Below are 27396 nucleotides of genomic sequence, written 5' to 3' on the forward strand. Positions count from 1 at the left end.
CGAGCCCCACACCTTGACTATCCTGGTCAGAACAGATCCACTCTGTGTGCAGTAAGAGAATGCTGGAAATGTGCAGCAGGACCATCGGCATCTGAATGGGGACAAGGCAGGTTAATGCTTCCTGCTGAGAAGTCCTGTCAGAAACGTTCCTCTTCGTTTCTGTTTTCAGGGGTTAGCTGACCTGGGTGCACTTCCAGTTTCTCTGTATGTCGCAGGTTTATTGTCCACAGCATTAAGTTGGGAGGGGGAGGACGAGAAAGGAATTGTGCAGCCCTCTCTCGCCGGAATATGCCTCATTTGGCTTCCCGTACAATTGAAGAGATTCAGTACCGGTGCGGACGCCAATGCCAAATTGAAGGTTTTTTTTTTGCAGATGACGGATTTGATTAGTTTAAATTGGTGTATTTATTGATTTTTAGATACCTTAAGCCCGTGCAAAAACAAAAGAAATCTGACAATGTGGCATTAGCCGATAACTTGCGGGATATTAGTATTCATCGTAATGCCCTGACCAACTTAGTTAAACGGAATGTTTCCTTGAGCCAGTTGCTGAACCTGAATGATATTTCTGCTCTGCTTTTCCTGCCTGCATCTCCAGGTGGCGTCCCTAAAAGGAGAGTTTCCATCCGAAACCGCTGCCGTAAAAAAAACAAGGTGTGAAACAAGTGACCGATTTTTTGTGTGCAAGTGATCGAAAAATCGAGTTGTATATTTTAGGAATGTTACTTCTAGCTTCTGATAGCGCGCTCTGATAGCATGTGAGTTGCAAACAGGTCGAAGTTTGCATTACACTTTGTTGAAAGCGAATCATATTCTGATTTTTTTAAAAGTCCAATCCCAGCTTCCGTCCTTTTTAGTCAACTAATGACTTATGTAGCAGTACCGTGCATAATATACGCCTTTTGGGTTCTATGTTTATTAAATAGCAGTAAATTGAACAAGAATCATTTATTCTGGGAATATGACTGCAGACAGAGCCACACAATCGTTTAATAAATGACTTGTATGAAGCACTGATGAAGTGACGCTGGATGTGTAATAAACAGTGTCTTGTAGCTCCATCGCTGAATGATATAAGAAATCACTTTCCCCTTTGTAGGTACAGTTTTACCTGTTTCTGCAAAAGTCGATTTACTGGCCAGTGCATTCGGAAAAAAATCCCACATTTCATCCCCGCACAGAAATAAACACTGCTAAACTGAATATTTCCGGTGAAACACCCTGTCCCATTATCAAGAAGCAAGGAATGCAGTAGATAACCGCTAAAATAACATTTAGTTAATAGCCAACTTGGAAAGCTGCGCCCTGCTTATGAATGTTACACTTAAAACGGATGTAGTGATTACCAAGGACAATATAACTCCGAATCCTAACGCTCCTAAACACATTCATACAACGTTTTAGAATTAAAATAGATATAGGATTCATATGAAGGTCATGAACCTGATTTAAAAAAAATATTCAGCAGGTTAACCTACTTTCCCTGAGCAAGAAAGCAGTAGAATTCTTTCAAACTATTAACAAACGGTTACCAAAAATATGCAACAATTAGCAATCTTGCAAGCCCCACACCAGAGACTTGAGCACAAAAATTTAGGCTGTCACTCCCAGCGCAGTACTGAGGGGGTGCTGCACTGTCGGAGGCACCTTCCGAGGAGACTTTAAACCGAGGCCCGGTCTCTGCTCTCAGGTGGATGTAAAAGATCCCGACGAGCAGGGGGCGTTCTCCCTGGTGTCCTGGCCAATATTTATCCCGCAATCACCATCACTAAAAAAACATTATCTGGTCAGTGTCACATTGCTGTTTGCGGGAGCTTGCTGTGCACAAATTGGCTGCCGCCTTTCCTACATTACAACAGTGACCGCACTTCAAAAAGTACTTCATTGGCTGTAAAGCGCTTTGGGACGTCCGGCGGTCGTGAAAGGTGCTATATAAATGCACGTCCTTTTTTTTGGCCAACATTTATTTTCCCTTCCAGCTGTTTTTTGGTGCGATCAACAAAAAGTGTAACTTAACAAAAAAGACATCAAATGAAACTTAACAAATTAAATTAAAATGTGGTTTCTGGGGGTGATGAAGCACTCCAGTCCCTGCGGTGTTCGCCGGTGGCAGGAATATTTTCTCCTCAGTGGCTGCAAGCAGCCTTCCCACCACCCCCTCCAGCCAGACTGGGAATGGGAGGAGGCGGAGCGAAGCAAAGCTCCGCCTCCGCTGGTCGCAAACCAAAGGCAGCGCGCGCGGAAGAATGGAACGCTGTGTCGGGAGTCTGGGCTGTCAATCAGGTGACGTAACAGAGGGTTTGGCGTGTTACCTGCTGCGATGTTCGAATCGTTCATTGACAACATGTGAAGAGCAGAGAGAGCGCGAGATACACAGGGACTCACTCCACAACTGCAGCCTATTTATTTATATATATTTATATTTTTTTAAAAATTAGAAAAGTTTTTTTTTGTTTCCCATCCCCAAAAACAACAACAAAAAAAGTTTTTGCATTTCATCGGTTCACCATGCGCTGGACAATGGGTGCATTTGCAGTCGAGCGGGGAGCCGCGCTCGGGCTGCTGTGGAGCGGTTGCCTGGTGCTCGAGTGGTTGTCGGTGGCGGCCGGCAGCCTGCTGCTGGACACCGGCACCCACGGCGACGTGCACTCCAGCTTCGTCCACCGCCGCCTCAAGCACCACGAGAAGAGGGACATGCAGCGGGAGATCCTCTCCATCCTGGGGCTGCCCCACCGCCCCCGACCTCACTCGCACGGCAAGCACAACTCGGCGCCACTCTTCATGCTCGACCTGTACAATGCCATGTCCACCGGGGGGGAAGAGGAGGAGGAAGGCTTCTCGCACCAGTACAGAGCCGTGTTCACCACGCAGAGCCCGCCGCTGGCCAGCTTGCAGGACAGCACTTTCCTCAACCAGGCGGACATGGTCATGAGTTTCGTTAACCTGGGTAAGGCGAAACTTTCTGTTTTCATAGGTTTAAGCCTGCAGCCTAACAGTAAAGGGCTTGATTTTTGTTTTAAGGGCGATGATAAGAAAAACATCTGATGGTTGCATTCATTGTTTTTTAACTGATAGAATTGATCTGGAGGCAACAGAAGGGTTCACTTTTTTTTGTTGCTGTTGAGAAGTGATCTTATCAGAAACGATCAAAAGTGCTTCCCAGTGCCAGCAGCTGAACCTGTGGATGAATTGTTTCTGCTGTAAATCCACAAAGCAATGTACCAAACGCACCCGCATTTACCACAGAGAGCACCGATCCCCAACACACTAATACTTTGTAGTTGTCTCTGAGTTATCGATGCATCTAGGTGTGGAATAGCCAGCACATGTGGCTTGAGGAGATCAGTTAGCTTTGGAGTTTAGTAACCCAGCTCATTGCTGGGCTTTCTTTTGAATGAAGTGTGTCTGGTGAAGTCACTCGTAAGTGGTTAGATGCTTATTAAACACGAGTCTATATTTAGCGCATATACTTCCAAACCTACTATTGTGATGGCTTTTTCATTTAATATTGTGCCTGTGAAGCCCCTCAGTAGCCAGAAAGTGTCGACTCTCTGATGTCACGCGAAAGGAAAGTAAGTTGACACAGAAAGAGAAGTAGTATTTTTAAAAGCCTGATCCCAAATTTGTAATATATTTCTAAGATATGACTTGTGGACGGCAATGCACCTGTTGCCCTTGTTTTTGTGGAAGTCAACGTTAGACAAAACGAGGCGATTTTTTCTTTACTAGAGAGTAGCACTTCATTCATAAATTGACTAAAAACAAACGCAATCGAGTTCAGTGAAACGGTGTGAAATCCCCGGAATGCTGCATACTCGCACCTGCGATATTTTGTTAACTGGAATGCATCTTAGAGGGTAATTAGTTGCAAGCTTGCTACTTAGCTAGTGTCCGACCCCGAGGTGCTTGCTTGAGAATATATCTTTCTCTGCTCTAACGTGAACCTTGGTTGTGGCTGTAGTTTTTTTTGCACGTCTCTCGAAACTTTTCAGTTTGTCCATTTCTGTGTCGGAAGTAAATGAGGCAGGGCCTTTTAAACAAAATATTGACACCAGATCCTTCTGAGTCATGTGTTTATTTGCCATAAATCTTAGTTGACGTTTGAGTCCACTGTCTAGGCAGCTACTGTGTTCCGAGGCGGAAGAAGATAAAAAGCCTTGGCTAATGATGGTGGCTGGTAATCTGCGTGTTAAAACAGGTAGATGGTGTTTATCTGCAGTCAAAACATCCTTACTCAGTAAAGGTGACGTATTTGGGGGGAAATAGCAGTTAAAATAAACAGTTCGTATTTGTGGTAAAATCCAAAATGATCTGTTTGCAGGGTTCAGTTCCACTGGGTAAATACCAGCCTGTTCATTTAACGGGTAAGTGAAGCACTCATCCTTGTGGTGCAGCACATGTGATTGCACTAGAGAGGGTACAGAGGAGATTTACCAGGATGTTGCCAGGACTGGGGAATTTTAGCTATGAGGAAAGATTAGATAGGCTGGGGTTGTTTTCTTTGGAACAGAGGAGGCTGAGGGGAGATTTAATTGAAGTGTATTTAAAAAAAAAAGATAGAGTAGATAGGAAGGACCTATTTCCCCCCTTGCAGAGAGGTCAATAACCAGGGGGCATAGATTTAAAGTAATTGGTAGAAGGATTAGAGGGGAGTTTAGGAGAAATTTTTATCACCCAGAGGGCGGTGGGGGTCTGGAGCTCACTGCCTGAAAGGGTGGTAGAGGCAGAAACCCTCATCACATTTCAAAAGTACTTGGATATGCACTTGAAGTGCCGTAACTTACAAGGCTACGGACCAAGAGCTGGAAAGTGGGATTAGGCTGGGTAGCTTTTTCGGCCGGCACAGACACGATGGGTAGAATGGCCTCTTTCTGCGCCGTAAATTTCTATGAGCGCACTAAATGCTGTTTGATACTTAGTTTCAAAGACTTGCACATCTGAGTGGGATTTGAGTCAAATTGACGCAGTTACTGAATACAAATATGCAACAACTGATTATTTTAACAGTTGCACAACTAAAACCCTTGAAGAGTGTTTGCATCAATTGAGATGAGTATGGGATTCATCAATCCCTCTGGGCCCTTAAAGAACACAGCTTCAGGTCCAGTGCAAGAGCTAGAGGTGATGCAATGTGAATCAGGTCCACTCAATCCAATAACCACAGTGGGTCAGGTTCTCAAGAATCCTCCGTGCCCCCAAGCAGCAAACGCTTGCCAGGAAGTGTGTGCACTTTGTATGGTGTTGGGACTGTCATAAGTGTAACAGTGGACCGGGGAAGTGGTGATGTGTCGACTTATATTTTCTTTGTGCAGTGAAGCATCCTTCTTGCTTTCTCTCTCCGCTGGCTGAAATTGAGTCATTGGTGTGGCTCTGCATCCTATTCTTTTGATCCAGGGTGTTGTACCAGTGTGATGTGCTACTGGGATGCCTGCTGTGTAGTTTGTTTTAATAAATCAACAGTAAATGTTAGCATCTGGGAGAATAGATGTAACAAATAAGATGTCTGGGACTGTTACAAGGCAATAATACACTTCAGGGATTTAGAAGGCTCCTAAACCAAGAGCACGAATCATGAGCAAGCAGTTTATGAACATCTGTTTTGCCTTGGAGCATGCAACAGCAACATACATTCCATCTCTTATTCTTTATAAATCAGCATTTATGAGAACAGGTAATTCCCTGTTTTGACCAATGGAGGTAGTATCTCATGTCAGTTTTAGCGAATGAATTTAAAACTGATGACATTTGTCAGTGGGAACACTGTAAAGTAAATGCAGCTTGACACTCAACATTTTATATCTAACTGTTCAAAAAACAAACAAATTTTAAGGCCATTTGTACAGGCCAGCAATGCAGTTTTCCCTTATCGTCCTGTATGGACGTTTCCCAAATAAGTAGCGACTATAAATGGACACCAATTGAAACATAGAAACAGTGTTGCATGCACAAGCTCGTCGTGCCTTGAGAAGGGTTTAAAGGTGGGAGGAAGGTTGCAAGGAAGGGGAGATTTGGGAATAGAGTTCCGAAGAGTAGAATCAAGACAGCTGAATGGTCTGCCACTGAAGGTGGAATGGAGGGAGGGGGAATGTAGAGCAGGGTCAGAGGATGCGGGAGGGGAAGGAGGTCTGGAGAAGGTCGCAGAGGTAGGGTGTGCTGAGGCTGTAAAGGGATTGGTCACTGGGGGGGTCAATGTAGGTCAATGAGGGTGGGGGTCATAGATTAGTGGGATCTACTGCCAGATGTGGGTGGCAGGATTTTGGGTGATTTTGAAGTTTTATGGAGGTTGGGAGGCTGATGAGGACAGTGTGGGAGATGCTAAGTGTAGAGGTGACAAAGGTGTGAGTTTGGGATTCAGCAGCAGTGGAGGTAAGGTCTGGGATGAAGTTGGGAAATATTATGGAGGTGGATGTAAATGGCCTTGGTGATGGATAGAATATGGCATTTGAAACTCGGCCCTGACTCGAACAGAATGGGGAGGTTGCATACCACCTGTTCAGGCTGAGCAAATGGCCGGGAAATTGATTGAGTTGATGGAAAGGATGAAGAGTTTTTGATGGGCGTAAAATACAATGTTCAATTGTAGGAAATTGTGGCTCATCCATGATTTCATTTTGGGCGGTCTGCTAGCAGTGAGATATTCAAAGAAAGCATTGGAGAGGTAGAAGTGGGTGTTGTCGACATTCACCTGGAAGCTGACTCTATGTCCACAGACAATATCACTGAAAGGCAGCATAAAGATGAAGGGAATTTACTGTGTTGTTACAGGAAAGAGTGGAACTATGCTGAGGTGGACCGCAGAGGACAGCATGATTGATCTTGTCAAATGCTGCACAGATGTTGAGGGGTAAAACTGTAAACTCTAAAATCGCTGCGAATTTTGTTGGTGACTAGTCAGGTGATCTCTGCAGGGTAGAAATTAGACTAAGGATTCAAGTAGGAAAACAAAAAATGAAATACTGCAGATGCTAGGAAGTTTTGGGAAATGTAAGCAGGTAGCTGGGAGGCGAGACCATGTTCAAGCGCATTCAAGAAAGGGAGGTTAGGGATTGAGCGGTAGTTGGAGGAGACAAACTGGTTTAAGAGTGGGCATTTTGAGGTGGTGGCGATAACCATAAGTTTTGGAAGGAAAAGGGACACTTTCTGAACAGAGAGGCAATAACAATGTTGGCAAGCATTCGGACCAGGAAAAATAGTTGAGTGGGGGTAGGGGAGATCAATTGGGCAAGAGACGAGTCTCATAGAAAAGACGAGCATGAGGAGGACCGATCATGGCAAGAACAGAGTGAAATGGCAAAGTGATGGAGGGTCAGGTTGGGGTGAGCAAACAGTTGGGAACTGATTGGTGAAAGGAAGAGAAGGAGGAAGTGGCATCTGAGGCAGTTACTGTACATGGATGGCCTTAATCTTTTGAGGTGAAGGAATACATGTGTTCTCCACACTTGGTATTAAGTCAGGGTGGAAGAGGGTAAGGAGAAGTGGATCAAGGAGGCAGTTTGTTGTAAAGAAAAAGAATTATGGGTGGTTCTTGGCCTCCAGGAAAGTCCTGGAGTAATATAATAGGATTTTGACCATGGAAAAGAGAGTGCAATAATACAACCAAATTTGGTGGTGGACGACGAGACTGGTTATGTGCCTGGTCCCCTCAAGCTTGTGGGCTTCGGACTTAATGGTTGTAAAAATGGCAGCTATAACAAAATGAGCAATGAAAGTAGAAAGCGATGGACAACCTGATGGTGACAAGGGTATTGACGCCAGAATTAAGGATCTGTTTAGTGGTTTCCTGGCAGGTTGGGGAGGTGGACTTTAGAGAGTGATTTGGTGAGGAAGCTTGGGACCGTCTTGTCCCCAGGTTGAAGGATCAGGATGGTGAGTTTAGAAGCAGGGTGGAACCAACTGTATCCCTCTCGCCTGTCTTGAGGATAAACTAGACTTTTCAACCACACCAAGCTGAGCATTTGACTCCATACCATCCAGCACAAAGACTACCTACTTACACCTCTAACAAAGCCCACCTCCACCCCTTCCTCAGCCCATTGAAACATTCATACGTTCCTTTGTACCCTCACGACTCTTAGCCCAATGCTCTCCTCGCCAGTCTCCCATCCTCCACTCTTCATAAACTTCAACTTATCCAAAACTCTGTGCAAAGACCCGCTTGCTCATCAGCCCCGCTCCTCGGTGATCTACATTTGACTTCCAGTCCCTCGACACTTCAAATTTAAAATTCTTATCCATGTTTAAATCACTTCATGGCCTTGGCATTCCCTATCTCTGTAACCTCCATCAGTCCTACAAACCCTACTCTGAACTTTCTGGCCCTCTGACTCTGCCCATTGCCTCCTTCCAGCACTCTGCCATTAGTGGTTGTGCGGTAGTTGGAGGTTTACTTGCAAACTTTTAAAATTAGGTGTGGATACAGGGATGAGAAGATAGTTTACAAATGCGGAGTATTGTTTTATGGCTGTTGAGTTAATGGGAGGGTTGGTTATGAATTTGATTGCAATGGACTGCTGTTTTGGGTTTTAAAAGTATCTGATTGTAAGTGAATCAGGGATGCAAAATCCATGTATGCGCTTTTAGAAATAAATGGTGTACTGTTAAGCTGTACAGAGATGCAAATTTATCTGCAAGTTGCAGCAGTGACCTCCAATCAGATAGCCCTGGGCAGTTGCTACACAACATTGTAATTCATATTCAATCTAACTTTAACATTCATCTACTGGATTGTAAGGAGGAAATGTTTGTCCTATCAATCTGTTGATTCTGTTTTACACAAGTGTGTAAATTTCACTTTTTGTGAAATACATAATTTATATTTAAGGAAAGATTTTTTTAACGTGTTGAAATTAGGTAAAAAGAAAAAAGAATGTGCATTTAAATAACGCTTTTCATGTCCTCAGAAAATCCCAAAACGCTTCACATGGCCAATGAATTAATTTTTTGAAGTGTGGTCAAACTTACTTAGTGTTGACAGATATGGGGTGATTCCACAAATCCATTGGAGTTCTGGGCACCACACCAGAGATTCAAGGCTGCACCTTATCTCTGACCCACACTCCCTTCAAGCACAAGAACATGGCTCCCTGCTGGGATCATGGAATCATCCTTGTCATTCTGTGATGACAGAATCAATAATGGTATTTCTTGTTGGGCATTTGAAATGTAAGAGTAAAATGTATCATTGACCATGAATTTCTGACCGAAAAAACACATGTAAAAACTGAAAAGAAAATCTTGTTCTTCTCGAGGAGAAGAATTAAACATTTTGCACCCAGTGTCAGTATCCAGCACTTCCAGGTCAAATATAAGCATGGTGCTGAATCTAGCCTGCAGGACATTCCTGGATTTGAGAAATACTGGTTGCTTTTTTCCAGAGGCAATTTCTATTGGTTTTATCAGCACTGAACACTTGATAATTGCTTCTGCCATAGGGTTTTGTTTTGTTCCCCTGGAATTCCATCTGTATGGCAGAAATGCTTGATGGTGCATTGTGTGATTCTGCGTGTGGGGGAGGGTGGGTGCAAAAGAGAGAGGAAGAGGAGGAAACCATTTAAAATAAAAGCTGAGGTACAATGCTTTGGAAGTACTGGCCTTTCACTGCAATGGAATATATCTGCCCGTGAGGGTCTGATCACCACATGGTAAAGGCTTGATTGTCACATGTCATCAAGGGAGATGAGAAGCAGACATCTGCTGGGCGAGTCCGTGTAGCACTCTTATCCATCTAGAACATTGTTGTAGTTTTGTTATTGATGTACCCAGACCGTTCTAGCCCTTAAGGCACTTTTTTACCCTGAGAGAGTGCCGATGGCAGCAGGCACATGGTTCAGTCACAGTCAGTCATCACTCTCAAATATAAAGCTTGTGACCTCTGGATGGTCAGTGGCATTGAAGACCCAATTTTTATGACCTGACTCTGCCCACTAAACATTTCAAATTTGGTTCCGTGTATTAATGCTGCCAGGTACATCATCATAGATATAAAAGCATATAATACCACTGTTTTATCATTCATAGCGGAATAGAACTTGGAAGGTTATGGGAACAGAGGAACAGGAGTAGGCCATTCAGCCCCTCGAGCCTGTTCCGCCATTCAATGAGATCATGGCTGATCTGTGATATAACTCCATATACCCGCCTTTGTCCCATATCTCTTAATACCTTTGGTTAACAAAAAGCTATCAATCTCTGATTTAACATTAACGACCCAGCATCAATTGCCGTTTGCGGAAGAGAGTTCCAAACTTCTACCACCCTTTGTGTGTAGAAGTGTTTCCTAATTTCACTCCTGAAAGGTCTGGCTCTAATTTTTAGACTCTGCCCCCTCGTCCTAGAATCCCCTACCAGCGGAAATAGTTTCTCTCTATCTATCCTATCTGTTCACCTTAATATCCTGAAAACTTCGATCAGATCACCCCTTAACCATCTAAATTCGAGGAAATACAACCCTAACTTGTGTAATCTCCTTGTAACTAAACCCTTGGAGTCCGGGTATCATTCTGGTAAACCTACGCTGCACTCCCTCCAAGGCCAATATATCCTTCCTAAGGTGTGGTGCCCAGAACTGCTCACAGTACTCCAAGTGTGGTCGAACCAGGGTTTTGTATATAACTACTGCCCCCTTGTACTCTAGTCTTCTAGATATAAAGGTCAGCATTCCATTAGCCTTTTTGATTATTTTCTGTACTGGTTCATGACATTTTAATGAACTACGTACCTGGACCCCCAAGTCTCTTTGGACATCCACTGTTTTTAACTTTTCACCATTTTAGAAAGTACCCTGTTCTATCATTGTTGGGTCCAAAGTGGATGACCTCACATTTGCCTACATTGAAATCCATTTGCCACAGCTTTGCCCATTCACTTAATCTATCAATATCCCTTTGTAATTTTATGCTTTAATCTACACTGCCGCCTATCTTTGTGTCATCGGCAAATTTGGATATATGACTTTCTGTGCCATCATCTAAGTTGTTATGGGTTCAAGCCCCACTCCAGGACTCGGGCACATAACCTAGGTTGACACTGCTGCAGTGCGGAAGATGCTGCCTTTCGAATGAGACATTAAATTAAGATCTTGGCTGCCTGCTCAAGTGGACATAAAAGAATCCCAAGGCACTACTCAAAAGAAAATTGGGTAATTCTCCTGTAGTTCTGACCAGCATTCCTCCGTTAAAACAACACGTCTAAAATTCTTGGAGGGCTTGCCAGGGTAGATGTTGAGGTTATTTCCCCTGGCTTGGAGAGTCTAGAACTAGGATGAGGGGTCGACCATTTAGGACTGAGGTGAGGAGAAATTTCTTCACTCAAAGGGTTGTGATTCTTTGGAATTCTCTACCCCAGAGGCCTGTGGATGCTCAGTCAATGAATATATTCAAGACAGCGATCGATACATTTTCAGACACTAAGGGAATCAAGGGATATGGGGATAGGGCGGGAAAGTGGAGTTGAGGTCGAAGATCAGCCGTGATCTTATTGAATGGTGGAACAGGCTCGAGAGGCCGTATGGTCTACTCCTGCTCCTATTTCGTGTGTTCTTATAACGCCATCAAAACAGATTCTTTTCTGTCTGTAGGACCTTGCACTGTGCAAATTGGCTAGACTACATGCCTACATAGAACGACTGTTACTTCAGAAGCAACCCATTGGTTGTGAAGCATTTTGGGGAATCCCAAGGGCACACATGAAATTATATAAACGCAAGCTATTTCTTTTCTTTCTTCACTTTCATCACAGTTGGCCAAGAGATCTCTGCCAGATGAGCACAGATATTAGCCATCAGACATCATCAAATGTTTTATAATGAATGCCAAATGTATTTTGAGAGTATTTCAGAGCATTGCAGTTTTCAGATTTGAGTGAGTGAGTATTTAAAAACAATCTTGTAGTATTTAATGTGTTCTATCCTGTAACGTACAACTTACACTTGCATAGCAATCTTAGCTTAGAAGACTACATTTTCAGGCCACTTACTGTGGAAAGATGACTTGCAAAATATTAAAGAGAAAGAGGAAAACAAAAGTGCTGTTGAAGAGGTATGCTTTAAGTGGTTTTTGTAGGAAATGGCACAGTGGAATGGATTAGGGACAGGGTTCCAGCGGTAGGGAAATGCAACAAAGATCACCCACTGATGGTAGAGCAGAGGAAGCAGGGAACAAAAGAAAGTGTTGCATTTATATAGCACCTTTCACGACCTCCGGACGTCCCAAAGCGCTTTACAGCCAGCGAAGTACTTTTGAAGTGTAGTCACTGTTGTAATGTAGGAAACACTGTTGTAATGTGGGAAACACTGTTGTAATGTAGCAACAAGGTAGAGCAGCAGGTGCTGAAGGTGCATGCTAGAACACATGGTTGAAGATCACTCAGGCAGGGAAGGGTGAGGCTATGGATGGATTTCAAAACCAGAACAAAGATCTTGAAATCAATATGCTGGGGGGGGGGGGGGGGGGGAACATAGAACCAGTTGAGCTTGGCAAGGACAACAGAAACCGATCAATACACAGTTCTTAAAGTACACTCAAAGTCTGCCCCTACAATTGCCACATTCACACTTTTTTAGTTTACAAGATTCTAGGAGACTGGGTAGCATTGTGGGTTTCAATACATTTCACCCTGGGACCTGTGTTAAAATCCAACACAGAATGACGCGATATAACATCTTTAGCTCGATTAGCGAAAATGTCCAGTATGTGCGGTCCGTCTCAAACCAGTTTCTGTGTTAGTCCACAGCACAAGACTGCATAATTGGCACTGAATCAGCTCTTCGATTCAAGCCTCAAGTGCAGCTGATGTGGAAAATGGAACGGTTATCTTTGTACTAGGGAGGGCTCTTTTTGAGATTGATGCTCCTTTAAGCTATAGAAAGGCCTGTGACGGCAAGAGCTTTATCAGATTAGCCCTATATATGCTAAGTGACATGGTACTCTTGATATTGAATAGTGTGAAATTTCCTTAGAAGCAAAGTACAGCCAACTCCAGATACAAGCAGCGCGTGTGTCAGTCGCACTGGGTCTGACACTGGGTGGTCTGACCTCTTGGGTCTAACGCTGCATATTGCTGGCCTGTAGATACATGAACAGTAGCACTGAAGTAGTGATTGCGATGTTAGAGTAACTGCACAAATGCGAATCTTGTGCACATGCACCGTCCTTTGTTTTACCGAATCTCCAGCACAGAATAACCAGGATAGATCTCGTGCCAACACGAACCAGCGCAGTTCTGGACTGCTTGCACTGGATGAACCTTTGCTTTAGATCAAATCCTGGGAGTACAACACTCCAACCTGCTGCCTCCATATACTGCTCTCCCCAAGTTATACTGTGATCCACTCTTCCCCCTAGGCCCATTGGAGAATGACACACGGCAAACACGATTACAAAGCACACTTACAAGTTTTGAGCTCAATTGCACACCTGCACTGTAAACGTGTCTTAGACCTTGTAATCTCTCTTGGCCTGACCGCACCTAATACCTTAGTATTTCTTCGTGCTATCTGTCTCTTCCCATCCTTTGTGCACTTTGTTTCTCCTTTCTAATGCTACGTCCTGGTGCCCATCCCCCTGCTAAATTAGTTTAAACCCTCCCTAACAGCACTAACAAACTCCCCGAGGGGTGGTGGTGGTGGTGGGCGAGACAGAGTAGATAGAGAGAAACTGCTCCCATTAGCGGAAGGGTCGAGAACCAGAGGACACAGATTTAAGGTGATTGGCAGAAGGACCAAAGGCGACATGAGGAAAAACTTTTTTATGCAGCGAATGATTCGGATCTGGAATGCACTGCCTGAAAGGGTGGTGGAGGCAGACTCAATTGTGGCTTTCAAAAGGGAATTGGATAAGTACCTGAAGGAAAAAAATTTGCAGGGCTACGGGGAAAGGGCGGGGGAGTGGGACTAGCTGAAGTGCTCTTGTAGAGAGCTGGCACGGGCTCGACGGGCCGAATGGCCTCCTTCTGTGCTGTAACCATTCTATGATTCAAATGTTTGAGAATTGATGTGGAATCAATCTACGTCCCTAGCATTGTGACATAAGCATGTGTTACATATAAGTGCTGTATAACTATTTTTCTTGTAATAAACACATGGTAGTTTAAAGTGAAATATGTAATGTGTCCGCATGATGATTTCCTACGCATTTGGAGAAATTGGGAGTAAATGTTGAGCATCTGTACAATTTGGTATAGCCCAGTGATAAAAGGGTGGATTGTTAGCCCTGAGGCAGACTCTCATCACATGCCATACGTTCCACAATTAATCTTTGGTTCACAAGTTGTGTGGGCCTGCTTATGGAAGCTGTCTTTTGCAGTAAGTACAAGTGAAAATGTTGGGAGAATTGTGTCTCTTCTATGACCGAGCGGCTGGCAAATAATAACCTGTATTTGTGGAATAATTTGATTAGCGATTGCTGTGCAGGATCAGCGCTCTTTTTTTTTCTTTCTCCATAACTAGGATTAAATGATTGGTTTGGGTTAAATATTTTGATTCTAGAGGAATTGCACTACTTAACCGTATTATGTTTTTAAATTTGCATTATTCTTGTCCTGGACCTTATCTTAACAGCCCACAAGTGCCTGTGGTGTTTAGTTGTTATCTCTAATGTCATTTTGTGTTGCTTTTCATGCTTCCTATTGTGTATCCAGTATCGTATTTCCTTAAGACACATTCTTTAACTGTTTTCCATTGGCTGCTTAAGTGGTTTCTGTGGTGAGGAGACTTTGCATACCACATGCTCTATCACTGCAATTAATTATGTTTTTATCTACATTGTAATCGTGTTTGCCCTATACATGAATACATTACTGGCCCGAGCACTATAATTTAGCTGAACTATTCCAATATTTTGCCATGAAGGGATTTTTAACTAGGTGTATATTATACTTAAATTGGGTTAATATTGGGAAAACTATGCAGTGAATCATGGAGGTATGACCCAATGATTTATTTATACATACTTTGCATAGTCGTCAGTGAGATATTATAAAAGGCAATTATTTGTTTCGGCTGTGAATCTTGTCTATGCTTGGCATGATTTTGAGTCACTAATGATGTACAGCAGTCTTTCACAACTATGAATAGTTCTTGGTATGAATGTTAACATGTTGCAAGTTCCGTCTCTTCCAGCTGCCTTCTAGGAACCTAGCTTGGTGTTTCTCCATTTAAGTGCCCCCTTAAAAAGCGGATCTAGTGAGTAGAAGCACCACTGTTCGCACTAAACCCGAAAGTCCCAGGTTCAATTCTTGTTTGTGCCGTAATATCTCTCACGGAGCACAATTAGATGCTGCAATCGCCCTCTAATCTCTTCACCCCCCCCAGCAATCGGGCTCGGCTGCGATGCCTGCCATGATCTAATAGTCTGCTGCCGCTCACTATCCAGACTTGCACTTGAGCACAGTACCAGAGGGCCTCCTGCAGCCCGCAGAACCATACCCCAGCATGAGTCACTACCTTCAGGAGAGGAGGGGGTGACGAGTTGAAGGGGAAAAAAAGGAGTCTGGCCCATCAGTGCCTCCTTAAAAAATAATTCAAAAAGAGTGACGAATAACCAACATCTTTTTTTAATTTCTTGAATATTTTTCTGTAAATAGTGATCTCATGAGGGAGGCTACCACTTAGAAAAGGTTGAAACAGGCAATATAAGAGCCAAATTAACAGCTGTGGAGTAGGTGTGTCTGTGTTTTGTCATAATTGTTAATTTGGCTCCATTACATAGTTTGTGCAGTAACTCCTTTAGCAAATCCCTGCCCCCCCTCTTACCCCCCACCCCCCCACCCCAACCATCCTCAGCGCAGACTTTAAAAGTTATTTTTCAGAAGGAAAAATTGTTTCACGATTTGAGCTGTTTTTTTTAATAAAAGGGAATCCATTCTTAGAGCTGCATGGCTGGTAAATAAGTGAGAGTTGTTTAGCTTGGATTATGTCCTGACACTTGTGCAGATACTGGCGCAAACAAGGAAGCTTAAAACGCTGACCCAGGCCATATAGTAGTGGAGTTCTGTAGCAGACAAAAGAGCCGGTGCAGACTCGAAGGGCTGAATGGCCTCCTTCTGTGCTGTACTATTCGATGATTCTATAAAAGCAGTTTGATATTTTGATCAACTTTTAAAAATAAGTTGGAGAAATCCCTGGGAAAGTGCTAGTTGTAGAGCTGAATATAGACTGACGCTATCTAGTACTTCATGGGGTACTGTGGTTCCTGCGCCTCGTGGAGGAGGGGGGTGGTGAAGAGAAGAAATGCATGTGGAGAACATTAAATAACTGAGCGTGGACAGGGATGATTATTGTAGATGTTGATTGATTAACTCTGGGGATCGGGGAGTTTTATGCAGAATTTCCCCTCCTGGAGATTGTGTGGGTGGGGTCATTTCAGAGAAGGATAGACTGCACCTCATCTGTGGATGGAGCAGCCTTGATGGGTGGAATGGCATTTTCTCATTCCAGTCATAATTACCATCATTCGCTATGATGGGGATTTTTGTGGTTGCGTTGTTGGGTGGATCCGAGTCCGAGGTGGTGGTCAGCTGAGAGAAGATGGAAGAAACCCGTGGAGGAAGTTGCAGATATCTAGATCAGTTCCAGTTCCTGCAGAATCTGCTTTCTTTCAAATGGCTGGTTTTCCATTCGAACTTGCAAATATAGCTAGTGTTAGTTAATAGGTATCCAACAATTTAAAAATCACTAAATGGGGTATTGGATGACTTGTGAAATGACTATCTTCAGTGTTTTGTACAGCTCCATCATAACCTCCCTGCTCTTATATTCTATGCCTCGGCTAATGAAGGCAAGTATCCCATATGCCTTTTTAACCACCTTATCTACCTGCTCCGCTGCCTTCAGGGATCTATGTAAACCAGGGAATTACAGGCCAGTGAGTCTAACATCTGTGGTGGGGAAATTATTGGAAAAAATTCTGAGGGACAAAATTAATCTCCACTTGGAGAGGCAAGGATTAATCGGGGATAGTCAGCATGGCTTTGTCAAGGGTAAATCATGTCTAACAAATCTGATCGAATTTTTCGAGGGGGTGACTAGTGGGGTGGATGAGGGAAATGCTGTGGATGTGGTTTACATGGACTTCAGTAAAGCTTTTGACAAAGTCCCGCATAGGAGACTGGTCAAGAAGGTAAGAGCCCATGGGATCCAGGGTGCCTTGGCGCGTTGGATCCTAAACTGGCTGAGTGGCAGGAGGCAGTGATGGTCGAAGGTTGCTTTTGTGACTGGAAGCCTGTGTCCAGTGGGGTACCTCAGGGATCGGTGCTGGGTCCCTTATTGTTTGTGATCTACATAAATGATTTGGATGAGAATGTAAAAGGTATGATCAGTAAGTTCGCAGATGACACGAAAATTGGTGGGGTGGTAAATTGCGAGGAGGAAAGCCTCCGGCTACAGGACGATATAAACGGGTTGGTCAGATGGGCGGAAAAGTGGCAAATGGAATTTAACCCTGAAAAGTGCGAGGTGATGCATTTTGGACGGACAAATAAGGCAAGGGAATACACAATGAGTGGTAGGACCCTAGGAAGTACAGAGGGTCAGAGGGACCTTGGTGTACATGTACATAGATCCCTGAAGGCAGCGGAGCAGGTAGATAAGGTGGTTAAAAAGGCATATGGGATACTTGCCTTCATTAGCCAAGGCATAGAATATAAGAGCAGGGAGGTTATGATGGAGCTGTACAAAACACTGGTGAGGCCACAGCTGGAGTACTGTGTGCAGTTCTGGTCGCCTCACTATAGGAAGGATGTGATTGCTTTGGAGAGGGTGCAGAGAAGATTCACCAGGATGTTACCTGGGATGGAGCGCCTCAGCTATGAAGAGAGGCTGGACAGGCTGGAGTTGTTTTCCTTGGAGCAGAGAAGGCTGAGGGGGGACCTGATTGAGGTGTACAAAATAATGAGGGGCATAGATAGGGTAGATAAAGAGGAACTTTTCCCCTTAGTGGGAGGGTCAATAACAAGGGGGCATAGATTCAGGGTAAGGGGCAGGAGATTTAGAGGGGATTTGAGGAGGAACTTTTTCACCCAGAGGGTGGTTGGAATGTGGAACTCAATGCCTGAAAGGGTGGTGGAGGCAGGAACCCTCACAACATTCAAGAAGCATTTGGATGAGCACTTGAAATGCCATTGCATACAAGGCTATGGACCAAATGCTGGAAAATGGGATTAGACTGGACAGGGATGGATGGGCGGCGCAGACACGATGGGCCGAAGGGCCTCTTTCTGTGCTGTAAAACTCTATGACTCTATGATTAAAATATCAAATGCTCTGTTAATGAGTACTTTGCAAATGTATATTAATTTGAGGCATGCAAACTCTCCTCATACCAATTTGTTGTGTGGAACGGAGGATTGAAAGCTGCTTTCTGACCATACACCACATTAGAGTCTCGATTTACTGATCTTCAGCAGTGAACGAAAGCGATTGCATTTATATAGCGCCACAGGCTATCCCAAAGCATTTCACAGCCAATGAATAACTTTTGAAGTGTGGTCACTGTTGATTTTGTCGATGAATTTGCACACCGCAAGGTCCCACAAACAACAGGGAGGAACTACCAGTTAATCTGTTTCTTTTTGGTGTTGGCTGAGGGAAGAATGTTGACAGAACAACTCCCCTTTGAACGGTGACACGGGATCCTTTGCATCCCCCTGAGCAAGCAAATAGGGCCTCACTCCATTGTCTAACAAATCCATCTATCCTAGTCTTGAAAGCTGCGATTGTCCTAAAATCCACAGCCTTTTTGATAAGAGAGTTCCAAATTTCTGTTGCCCCGTGTGGATAAAGTGCTCCCTGATTTTGCTCCAGAATGGACCAGCTCTAATGTTGAGATTATGCCCCCTTGTTTACCCCACCAGAGGAAATAGTTTCTCTGTATCTACCCCATCAAATCCTTTTAACATTTTAAACACCTCAATCAACTTCGTCTTAACCACAGTACTTTATGTTCAATGGATATGGTTATGCACATAAAAAAACGCAGACAAAATAAAATAAAAAGAGGTCCATCAGTAAAGGCCCCTACCCCAAAACATTTTCCTGTCTTCTTTTAAATGTTTCCAGCTGCTGACAGACCAGCATTTTCAGTTTTCTTTTCATCTCCCTCAGAACGCGTCTGATATCAGTTTATAGTGTCTCGCTGCAAGTGGGACTTCACTGTGCAGCACTTGCATGACATATATTTTATTTTGAGTTGCACATATTCTTTGGCATAGAGGCACTAAACAAGTTTGGTAAGGCTTACCTCAACAACACTTTCCTTTGTATTGTCTCAACAGTGGCAGGTACCATAATGTGAATGCCACAAAGTAAGCCTTGGATTTATTTTTACAATGAATGATTATATTTGTCTTGGTTCAGGTGGTGAGTATGTTCCATCACTGGTGAAGGGAAAAATAAGAATAGGCACAAGATGCATTACTTTCCAGGCATATACTGAGTATCAGTAACCTAGGGTTACACTACCAACGCTTACTAAAGTGTAGGCTAGTAGTTTTGAAATGTCACAGATACCAGGAGGAGTTGCCAACTGACTTGCCCGCTCTCTACCACCTTGCCCAGGCTAATTCGATCAATTTTGCACTTTGATGCCTGGCAGGGGTCCGCTGACTTGGCACAGACTGGGGATCGAAGTTGGAATTTCTTTGCTCAATGTGGCTCAGCATCACACCGGTGCTTTTACCCACAGAATCGCTGGACGGTTTTTCAAGTTAAAGTACACGAGTTCTATAAACTTATTTGGCGAGTCTCAGATCCTGCACAAGTCTTGTACATTTCCTTGTAGGCAGCCTCTCTGTGGCAGACGTCTTTTGCACAGCTGGGAATAGTACATGGAGCAGAGGGTCGCTTAAAGGGATAAATTCTTAACGCAGCAATTTGCATTTATATAGCGCCATAATAAAATGTCCCAAGGTGCTTCACAGGCGCGTTATTAGACAAAATTTGACACTAAGCCACTTACAAGTTTAGCGAGGCAATTCCAGAGCTTGGGGCCTAAACAGCTGAAGGCATGGTTGCCAATAGTGGGGTGAAATAAATCGGATGCAGAAGAGGTCAGAATTGGAGAAACGCAGAGATCTTGGGGTGTAGGGCTGAAGGCTCTATCCTTGGCCCCCCCCCTCCTATTTCTCCTCTACATGCTGCCCTTCGACGACATCATCCGAAAACACAGCGTCAGTTTCCACATGTACGCTGACGACACCCAGCTCTACCTCGGCACCACTTCTCTCGACCCCTCCACTGTCTCTAAATTGTCAGACTGCTTGTCCGACATCCAGTACTGGGTGAGTAGAAATTTCCTCCAACTAAATATTGGTAAGACCGAAGCCATTGTCTTCAGTCCCTGCCACAAGCTCTGTTCCCTAGCCACCGACTCCATCCCGCTCCCTGGCAACTACCTTCGGCTGGACCAGACTGTTCGCAACCTTGGTGTCTTATTTGACCCCAAGATGAGCTTCCGACCACATATCCGCGCCATCGCTAACTCCGCCTATTTCAACCTCTAACATCGTCTGACTCCGCCTCTGCCTCAGCTCATCTGCTGAAACCCTCATCCATGCCTTTTTTTACCTATAGTTGACTATTCCAACGCACTCCTGGCCGGCCTCCCATCTTCCACCCCACATAAACTTAAGCTCATCTAAAACTCTGCTGCCCGTATCCTAACTTGCACCAAGTCCCGTTCAACCATCACCCCTGTGCTCGCTGATCTACATTGGCTCCCGGTTAAGCAACGCCTTGATTTAAAAATTCTCATCCTTGTTTTCAAATCCCTCCATGGCCTCGCCCCTCCCTTTGTCTGTAACCTCCTTCAGCCCTAAAACCCTCACAGATCTCTGCGCTCCTTCAATTCTGGTCTCTTGCGCATCCCCAATTTTAATCGCTCCACCATTGGCGGCCGTGCCTTCAGCTGCTGAGGCCTTAAGCTCTGGAGTTCCCTCCCTAAATCTCTCTGCCTCTCTAACTCTCTTTCCCCCTTTAAGACACTTCTTAAAACCTACTTCTATGACCTCATCTGCCTTAATATCGCCTTATGAGGCTCGGTGTCAAACTTTGTTTGATAACGCTCCTGTGAAGTGCCTGGGGATGTTTTACAACATTAAAGGTGTTATATAAATGCAAGTTGTTTGTTGAGGTTACAGAGGCATTGCTGGACTGGGAGCCAATGTTGGTCATCGAGCACAGGGGTGATGGGCGAACGGGACTTGGTGCAGGTTAGGATATGGGCAGCCGAGTTGTGCATGAGCTCCAGTTCATAGAGGGTGGAAGTTGGAAGCCGGTTAGAAAAGCATTGGAATAGTCGAGACTGAAGGTAACAAATCATGGATAAGGCTTTCAGCAGCAGATGGGCTGAGGCAGGCAATATTCCAGAGGTGGAAAAGTAGGCAGTCTTGGTGATGGTGAGGAGATGGGATCGGAAGTTCAGCTTGAGGTCAAATAGGACGCCAAGGTTGCGATCAGTCTGGTTCAGCCTCGGACAGTGGTCAGGGAGGGGGACAGAATCGACTAGGGAACGGAGTTTGTGGTGGGGGTCAAAGACAGTGGCTTCGATCTTCTCGACGTTTAATTGGAGGAAATATCTGCTCACCCAATACTGGATGGCGCGACAAATCAAAGGCAGTCGAGAGAGGTGGTGGTGAGGTAGAGCTGGCTGTCGTCAGCGTACGTGTGGAATCTGACGTGTTTTCAGATGATGTCACTGAGGGGCAGCATATAGATGAGAAATAGGAGGGGGCTAAAGATAGGACCCTGGGGCCTTGAGAGTTAAAGATGCAGGAGCAGGAAGAGAAGCCACTGCAGGAGATTCTTTGGCTACGACTGGATAGATAAGATTGGAAACGGGTGAGGGCAGTCCCACCCAGCTGGACGATGAAGAGGCGTTGGAGGAGGATGGATTGGTCAGCCGTGTCAAAGGCTCCACTTCGGTCGAGAAGGATGAGGAGGGATAGTGCACCAAGGTCACACTCGCATAAGATGTCATTTGTGACTTAGACGAAACATGAAGTTGCAGGAAAGATGGGCACGGGTTTAGGAGGCAACAGCACATTCAAGGACTTTTGATAGAAAAGGAAGGATGGAGATGGCGATTGTTTGCAAGGACAGAGAGGTAAAGGGTGGGTTTTGAGAAGGGGGGGGAGGGTGATGATGGCATTTGAAAGGGAGGGGGGCAGTAACGGAGGAGAGGGGACCGTTAACGATGTCTGCTAACGTGGGGGCCAAAAGGGAATTTGGGTGGTCAGCAGTTTAGTGGGAATAGGGTCGAGAGAGCAGGAGGTGAGTCTTGTGGACAAGATGAGCTCGGAGAGGTCATGAGGGGACATAGGAGAGAAATTAAAGATCATAAATAAGATGCTTTCGTGAGCTAATCTGGCTCACGAATTAACAAGCCTGTTTAGGTGCAGCGATATAAATACTTAACACATTATATCAAAATGGGAAGACTCCTGCACTTCAGCTTGGCTTAGTGGTAACACTTTCTCCTGAGTCTGAAGATCATAGGTTCAAGCCCCACTCCCAAGTACTTGGGCACAAAATCTCATCTCCAGTACAGTACTGCGGATGTACTGCATTGTCAAAGGTGAGATGTTAAACAGAGGCCTCGTCTACCTGTTCAGGAGGATGTAAAAGATTCCATGGTGCCAACGTTCCCGCTAAGCCACGCAGCGGTCTGGAGGTCCCGCGCAGGTTGATCACCAGCTTTTCAATGGAAGAAACCGCGCATGCGTGAACATTTGAATGGGCTGCGCAGACAGTTAAAGGGACCGTGCACCAAAACAATATTAGAGGGAGCACTGCATGGCACTATTCAAAGAAGAATCTGGGGCGTTCTCCTCATGGTCTGGCCAACATTTATCTCAACCAACTCCACCAAAAGCAGATTGACGAGTTATTTATCTCCTTGTTGTTTGCGGGACTTTGCTGTGCGCAATTTAGCTGCCGCATTTGCCTGCATTGCAACTGTGACTATGCTTCAAAACAATTCAATGGCTGTAAAGGGCTTTGGGACATGTTAAGGATGTGAGAAGTTCTGTAGAAATGCAAGTTATTTTTTCTATGCAGTTCTAAAATAGCGAATTAAAAAGGAAACTGTTTTTCTCAAGTCTCCAAGTGAAGGTCACGAGGTGAGGGACCTTTTTGAGGCGAGGTGGTTGATTTGGACATTAGTCAGAATACAGGTTCTAGGTATGTATTGAATTGTTAATGATCAAAGCATGGACAAGTACTCAGAACCCAGATAAAGTGTGAGCACCTACACATTAGCATTCTGTGCAATTATTCCTACAGTTCTCTTTAATCATAGATGTTTGACAACTGCGAGATCTTTAGACTGGGTAAGTAGTGGGGAATTCTCTCGTAGGCCTCTTGTGCATCCCCCACTCCTTTCGTCCCACCAGTTGGGGCCGTGCCTTCAGCTGTCTAGGCCCTAAGCTCTGGAATTCCCTCCCTAAACCCCTCTCCTCTTCAGTCACCACCACCTTCTCAAGGGAAATTAGGGATGGGCAATAAATGCTGGCCTTGCCAGTGACGCCCACATCCCATGAATAAAAAAAAAACTCTCCTTAAAACCCACCTCTTTGACAAAGCTTTTAGTCACACCTCCTAATATCTCTCTTACTTTGACCCTGAAATGAGTTTCCGACCACATAGCTGCGGCATAACTAAGATCGCCTATTTCCACCTCCGTAACATCACCCACCTCCGCCCTTACCTCAGCTCATCCACTACTGAAACCCGCATCCATGCCTTTGTTACTTCTAGACTAGATTATTCCCATACACTCCTGGGTGGCCTCCCACATTCCACCCTACATAAACTTGACGTCATCCAAAACTCGGCTGCCCGTGCCCTAACTCGCACCAAGTCCCGTTCACCCATCACCCCTGTGCTCGCTGACCTACATTGGCTCCCGGTTAAACAGCGCCGCATCAGAACATAAGAAATAGGAGCAGGAGTAGGCCATTCGGCCCCTCGAGCCTGCTCCGCCATTCAGTAAGATCATGGCTGATGATCCACCTCAACTCCACTTTCCTGCACTATCCCCTCGATTTCAAAGTTCTCATCCTTGTTTTCAAATCCCTCCATGGCCTCGCCCCTCCCTATCTCTGTATTCTCCTTCCGCTCCACAATCCCGCCCGAGATATCTGCACTCTAATTCTGCCCTCTTGAGCATCCTTGATTATAATTGCTCCACCATTGGCGGCCATGCCTTTTGTTGCCTAGGCCCTAAGCTCTGGAATTCCCTGTCTAAACCTCTCCGTGTCTCTACCTCTCTTTCCGCCTTTAAGACGCTCCTTAAAACCTACCTCTTTGACCAAGCTTTTGGTCACCTGTCCTAATTTCTCCTTATGTGGTTCAGCATCAAATTTTTTTTTGTCTTATAACACTCCTGTGAAGCGCCGTGGGACGTTTTACTACGTTAAGGCGCTATATAAATACAAGTTGTTTGACTTGGCTATTTTTGTCTGATAACGCTTCTGTGAAGCATCTTGGGATGTTTTCTATGTTAATGGTGCTACCTAAATGCAGATTGTTCCAGTTTTTAGGTACGGGAGGAAATCTGAACCCTGGAAGAACAGGTTTGCATCAGTCGGGTGCGTTACCATATCTGGAAGGTCTACAAAGAGACAAAATTGACTCTTTCACTCTGAGGTCTTATTGGTTACCACACTCTTTAAAATAGCCTTTTTTGGAATGTAATTCTTATCTTTTATGGACTTTTCCTATTGCCTTGTTTTTAAATATTGTGCTGTTTTAATATCGTACAGTATCACCTTGGCTTCTGTGTAATAATTAACTTGTAAACTGGTGAAACAACATGCTCTTTTGGGAGTAATGGGAATATAGTGAGTATCCCACAAAATCTCCAATGGACAAAAAAATGCAATTAAGGATTAATTGTTAAAGCTGGATACAGAAAACATACACAGTGGTCCGGAATTTGCTGCAATGGTGATATTGACGCCGAATGCTGTTAGTTAGACCGTTGTGCTTCCCAATCCTCCAATGACAAATTTACGCCACACTTTGCTGGAAAAATAATTAGAACAACAACTTGTATTTATATAGTGCCTTTAACGTAGTAAAACGTCCCAAGGTGCTTCACCGGAGCGTTATCGAACAAAGTTTGACTCCGAGACACAAGGAGATATTAGGACAGGTGACCAAAAGCTTGGTCAAAGGGAATGGAGTATAAAAGTAGGGAAGTCCTGTTACAGCTGTACAGGGCGTTGGTGAGACTGCACCTGGAGTACTGCGTACAGTTTTGGTCTCCTTATTTAAGGAAGGATATACTTGCATTGGAGGCAGTTCAGAGAAGGTTCACGAGGTTGATTCCGGAGATGAAGGGGTTGTCTTATGAAAAAGGGTTGAGCAGGTTGGGCCTATACTCATTGGCGTTTAGAAGAATGAGAGGGGATCTTATTGAAACATACAAGATTCTGAAGGGGCTTGACAGGTTAGATGCAGAGAGGATGTTTGGGAATCTAGAACTAGGGGGCATAATTTCAGAATAAGGCGGCACCCTTTTAAATCGGAAATGAGGAATTTCTTTTCTGAGGGCCGTGAATCTTTGGGATTCTCTTCCCCAGAGAGCTGTGGAGGCTGGGTCATTGAATATATTTAAGGTGGAGATGGACAGATTTTTGAAAGGTAAGTGAGTCAAGGGTTATGAGGAGTGGGCAGGGGAGTGGAGTTGAGGCCAAGATCAGATCAGCCATGATCTTACTGAATGGCGGAGCAGGCTCGAGGGGCCAATTGACCTACTCCTGCTCCTATGTCTTATGTAGGTTTTAAGCAGCGTCACTGCGAGCATAGTGGATGATTGGGAGCAGCCCGGCCGATGATCAGAGTAAAAACCCATTGCAATGTTATGCTACTCGGGCCCGGAAGTGTTTCAACCAATCGATTGAACATTAGAACTGATGGACAGAAACGAGCACAAATTCAAATAATAGAATGTTGACTCGCCTTGAGGACTGTTTTTAGATCTGTCTGGTTAATTCATGAGATAGAACAGTGATGTAGTGGTTTGATTTTTATGAGGTGCAAATGGGCACGTTGTAATCTCTAACGACCACATTCACAGCACGTAGGGTTAACGATCCAAATTACAAAAAAAGAGCTGCATTCGGATGGTAGTTTAAGGCTAGTAACCGGCATCCTGCCCCCGCCAGATATATAGGCCTCTTATTAATCTTCCCATAATGGGCGAGAGAGGGTCAGGTGGGGGTGGAGGGTTAAAATAGAAATGCGCGGAACGCGACCCCAATCTGCTGAGTATGCCTTTTTTGCTGTGGATTTTGTGCCGTCTGACTGTTCTACTGTGCAGAAGTGAGACGCTTATTAATATATTTGAAAAGGGCTCTGCCACCTCAATTGGGAGACCAATTTGAAGTTAACTGCTGCTGCACTTGATTCCCAGGGATCGGGAAACTCGCCAGTGAAACGGAGGCCGGAGCTGCTGGCTCCTCAAGGTAAGTGGCTGTTTCAGCACTCCCTCTGGGCCAGGAGGAGCAAGAGCGCGCCCCCCCCTCTTCTTCCTCCACCCCCGCCCCCAAATCCCCCCGACCGCTCAAGGAAGCCTTCGGCCTCCCCTTGCCTCGATTGGTAGCCTCTTCACTCCCCCAGTCACGATCTCCAGCCTCCCAATTGCCAATCTCTTTCTCACCCACCCACCCCCCTCCCTGATCGGTGAGAACCATCCACAAGGGTCTCCAGTTGCGGCCTCCTGCCATTAGCATTCCTACCCGCCCGCTGGCCAGGCTGTCCATTTGGCTGGCTGCTGGGTGGGAGGCAGAACTAAAAGATGTTACTGAGGTTCTGCCGTTAAGAAGGGCCTTGCCGTGGTCTTCAGCTGTTTTCGGCCTCACCCGCACCCTTCCCACCTCCCCATAAATATCGGGGCCATAATTTGTGGCTTTGTACTTTGCACCAGTAACCCTAGACACTCAGAACTGATGATGCAAAAAACCCTCTAATGAGGGCAAGGCAATTATTTCTGAATTTAAACAGTAAACGATTCCCATGACTGCACCACCAAACATACTGAGCCCACCAGTGCCATTCTGCAATGGTCGAAGTGGCTGTGGTGATCATTCAGTGGCGTTAATTTAGCAAACTCGATCTTAATGGTGGGGCGGAGCTATGATAATTAGCTGTACAACCTATTTGCCAAATGCCTCTGCGGAGCAACGGGAAAGTCCCTGCAAATTATGTACGCAATGGCATAAGTCACTCGCGCCTTTTCCTGGGATTTCTGCACCTTAAGGGCGTACGCTGTAGATGTGTCATTACTATGGAGCAAGTTTTCAGCAAGTTCAGGCCCCTTTTGCCATAAACACAAGTGTCGGGTGGGGGAAGCCGAAACTCTGACGTGTATCTTAAACCATTGAATCATTTATTTCAGTGTT

General features: G+C 44.9%; 1 protein-coding gene across 1 annotated transcript in view; it reads left to right on the forward strand.

The window, feature by feature from the left end:
• The first annotated feature begins 2265 nt into the window (after positions 1-2265).
• bmp6 (bone morphogenetic protein 6) overlaps positions 2266-27396 on the forward strand; it is a 161175-nt gene continuing 136044 nt past the window's right edge. The window contains exon 1 of the mRNA XM_085993601.1: positions 2266-2947. Coding sequence (XP_085849727.1) covers positions 2509-2947 — 439 coding nt within the window. The 5' untranslated portion in view covers positions 2266-2508. The remainder of the gene's footprint in view (positions 2948-27396) is intronic.

This window comes from Somniosus microcephalus, chromosome 7 (genome assembly GCF_052327205.1).
Source record: "Somniosus microcephalus isolate GS21.2 chromosome 7, FLI_Smic_1.0, whole genome shotgun sequence".
Classification (NCBI taxonomy): domain Eukaryota; kingdom Metazoa; phylum Chordata; class Chondrichthyes; order Squaliformes; family Somniosidae; genus Somniosus; species Somniosus microcephalus.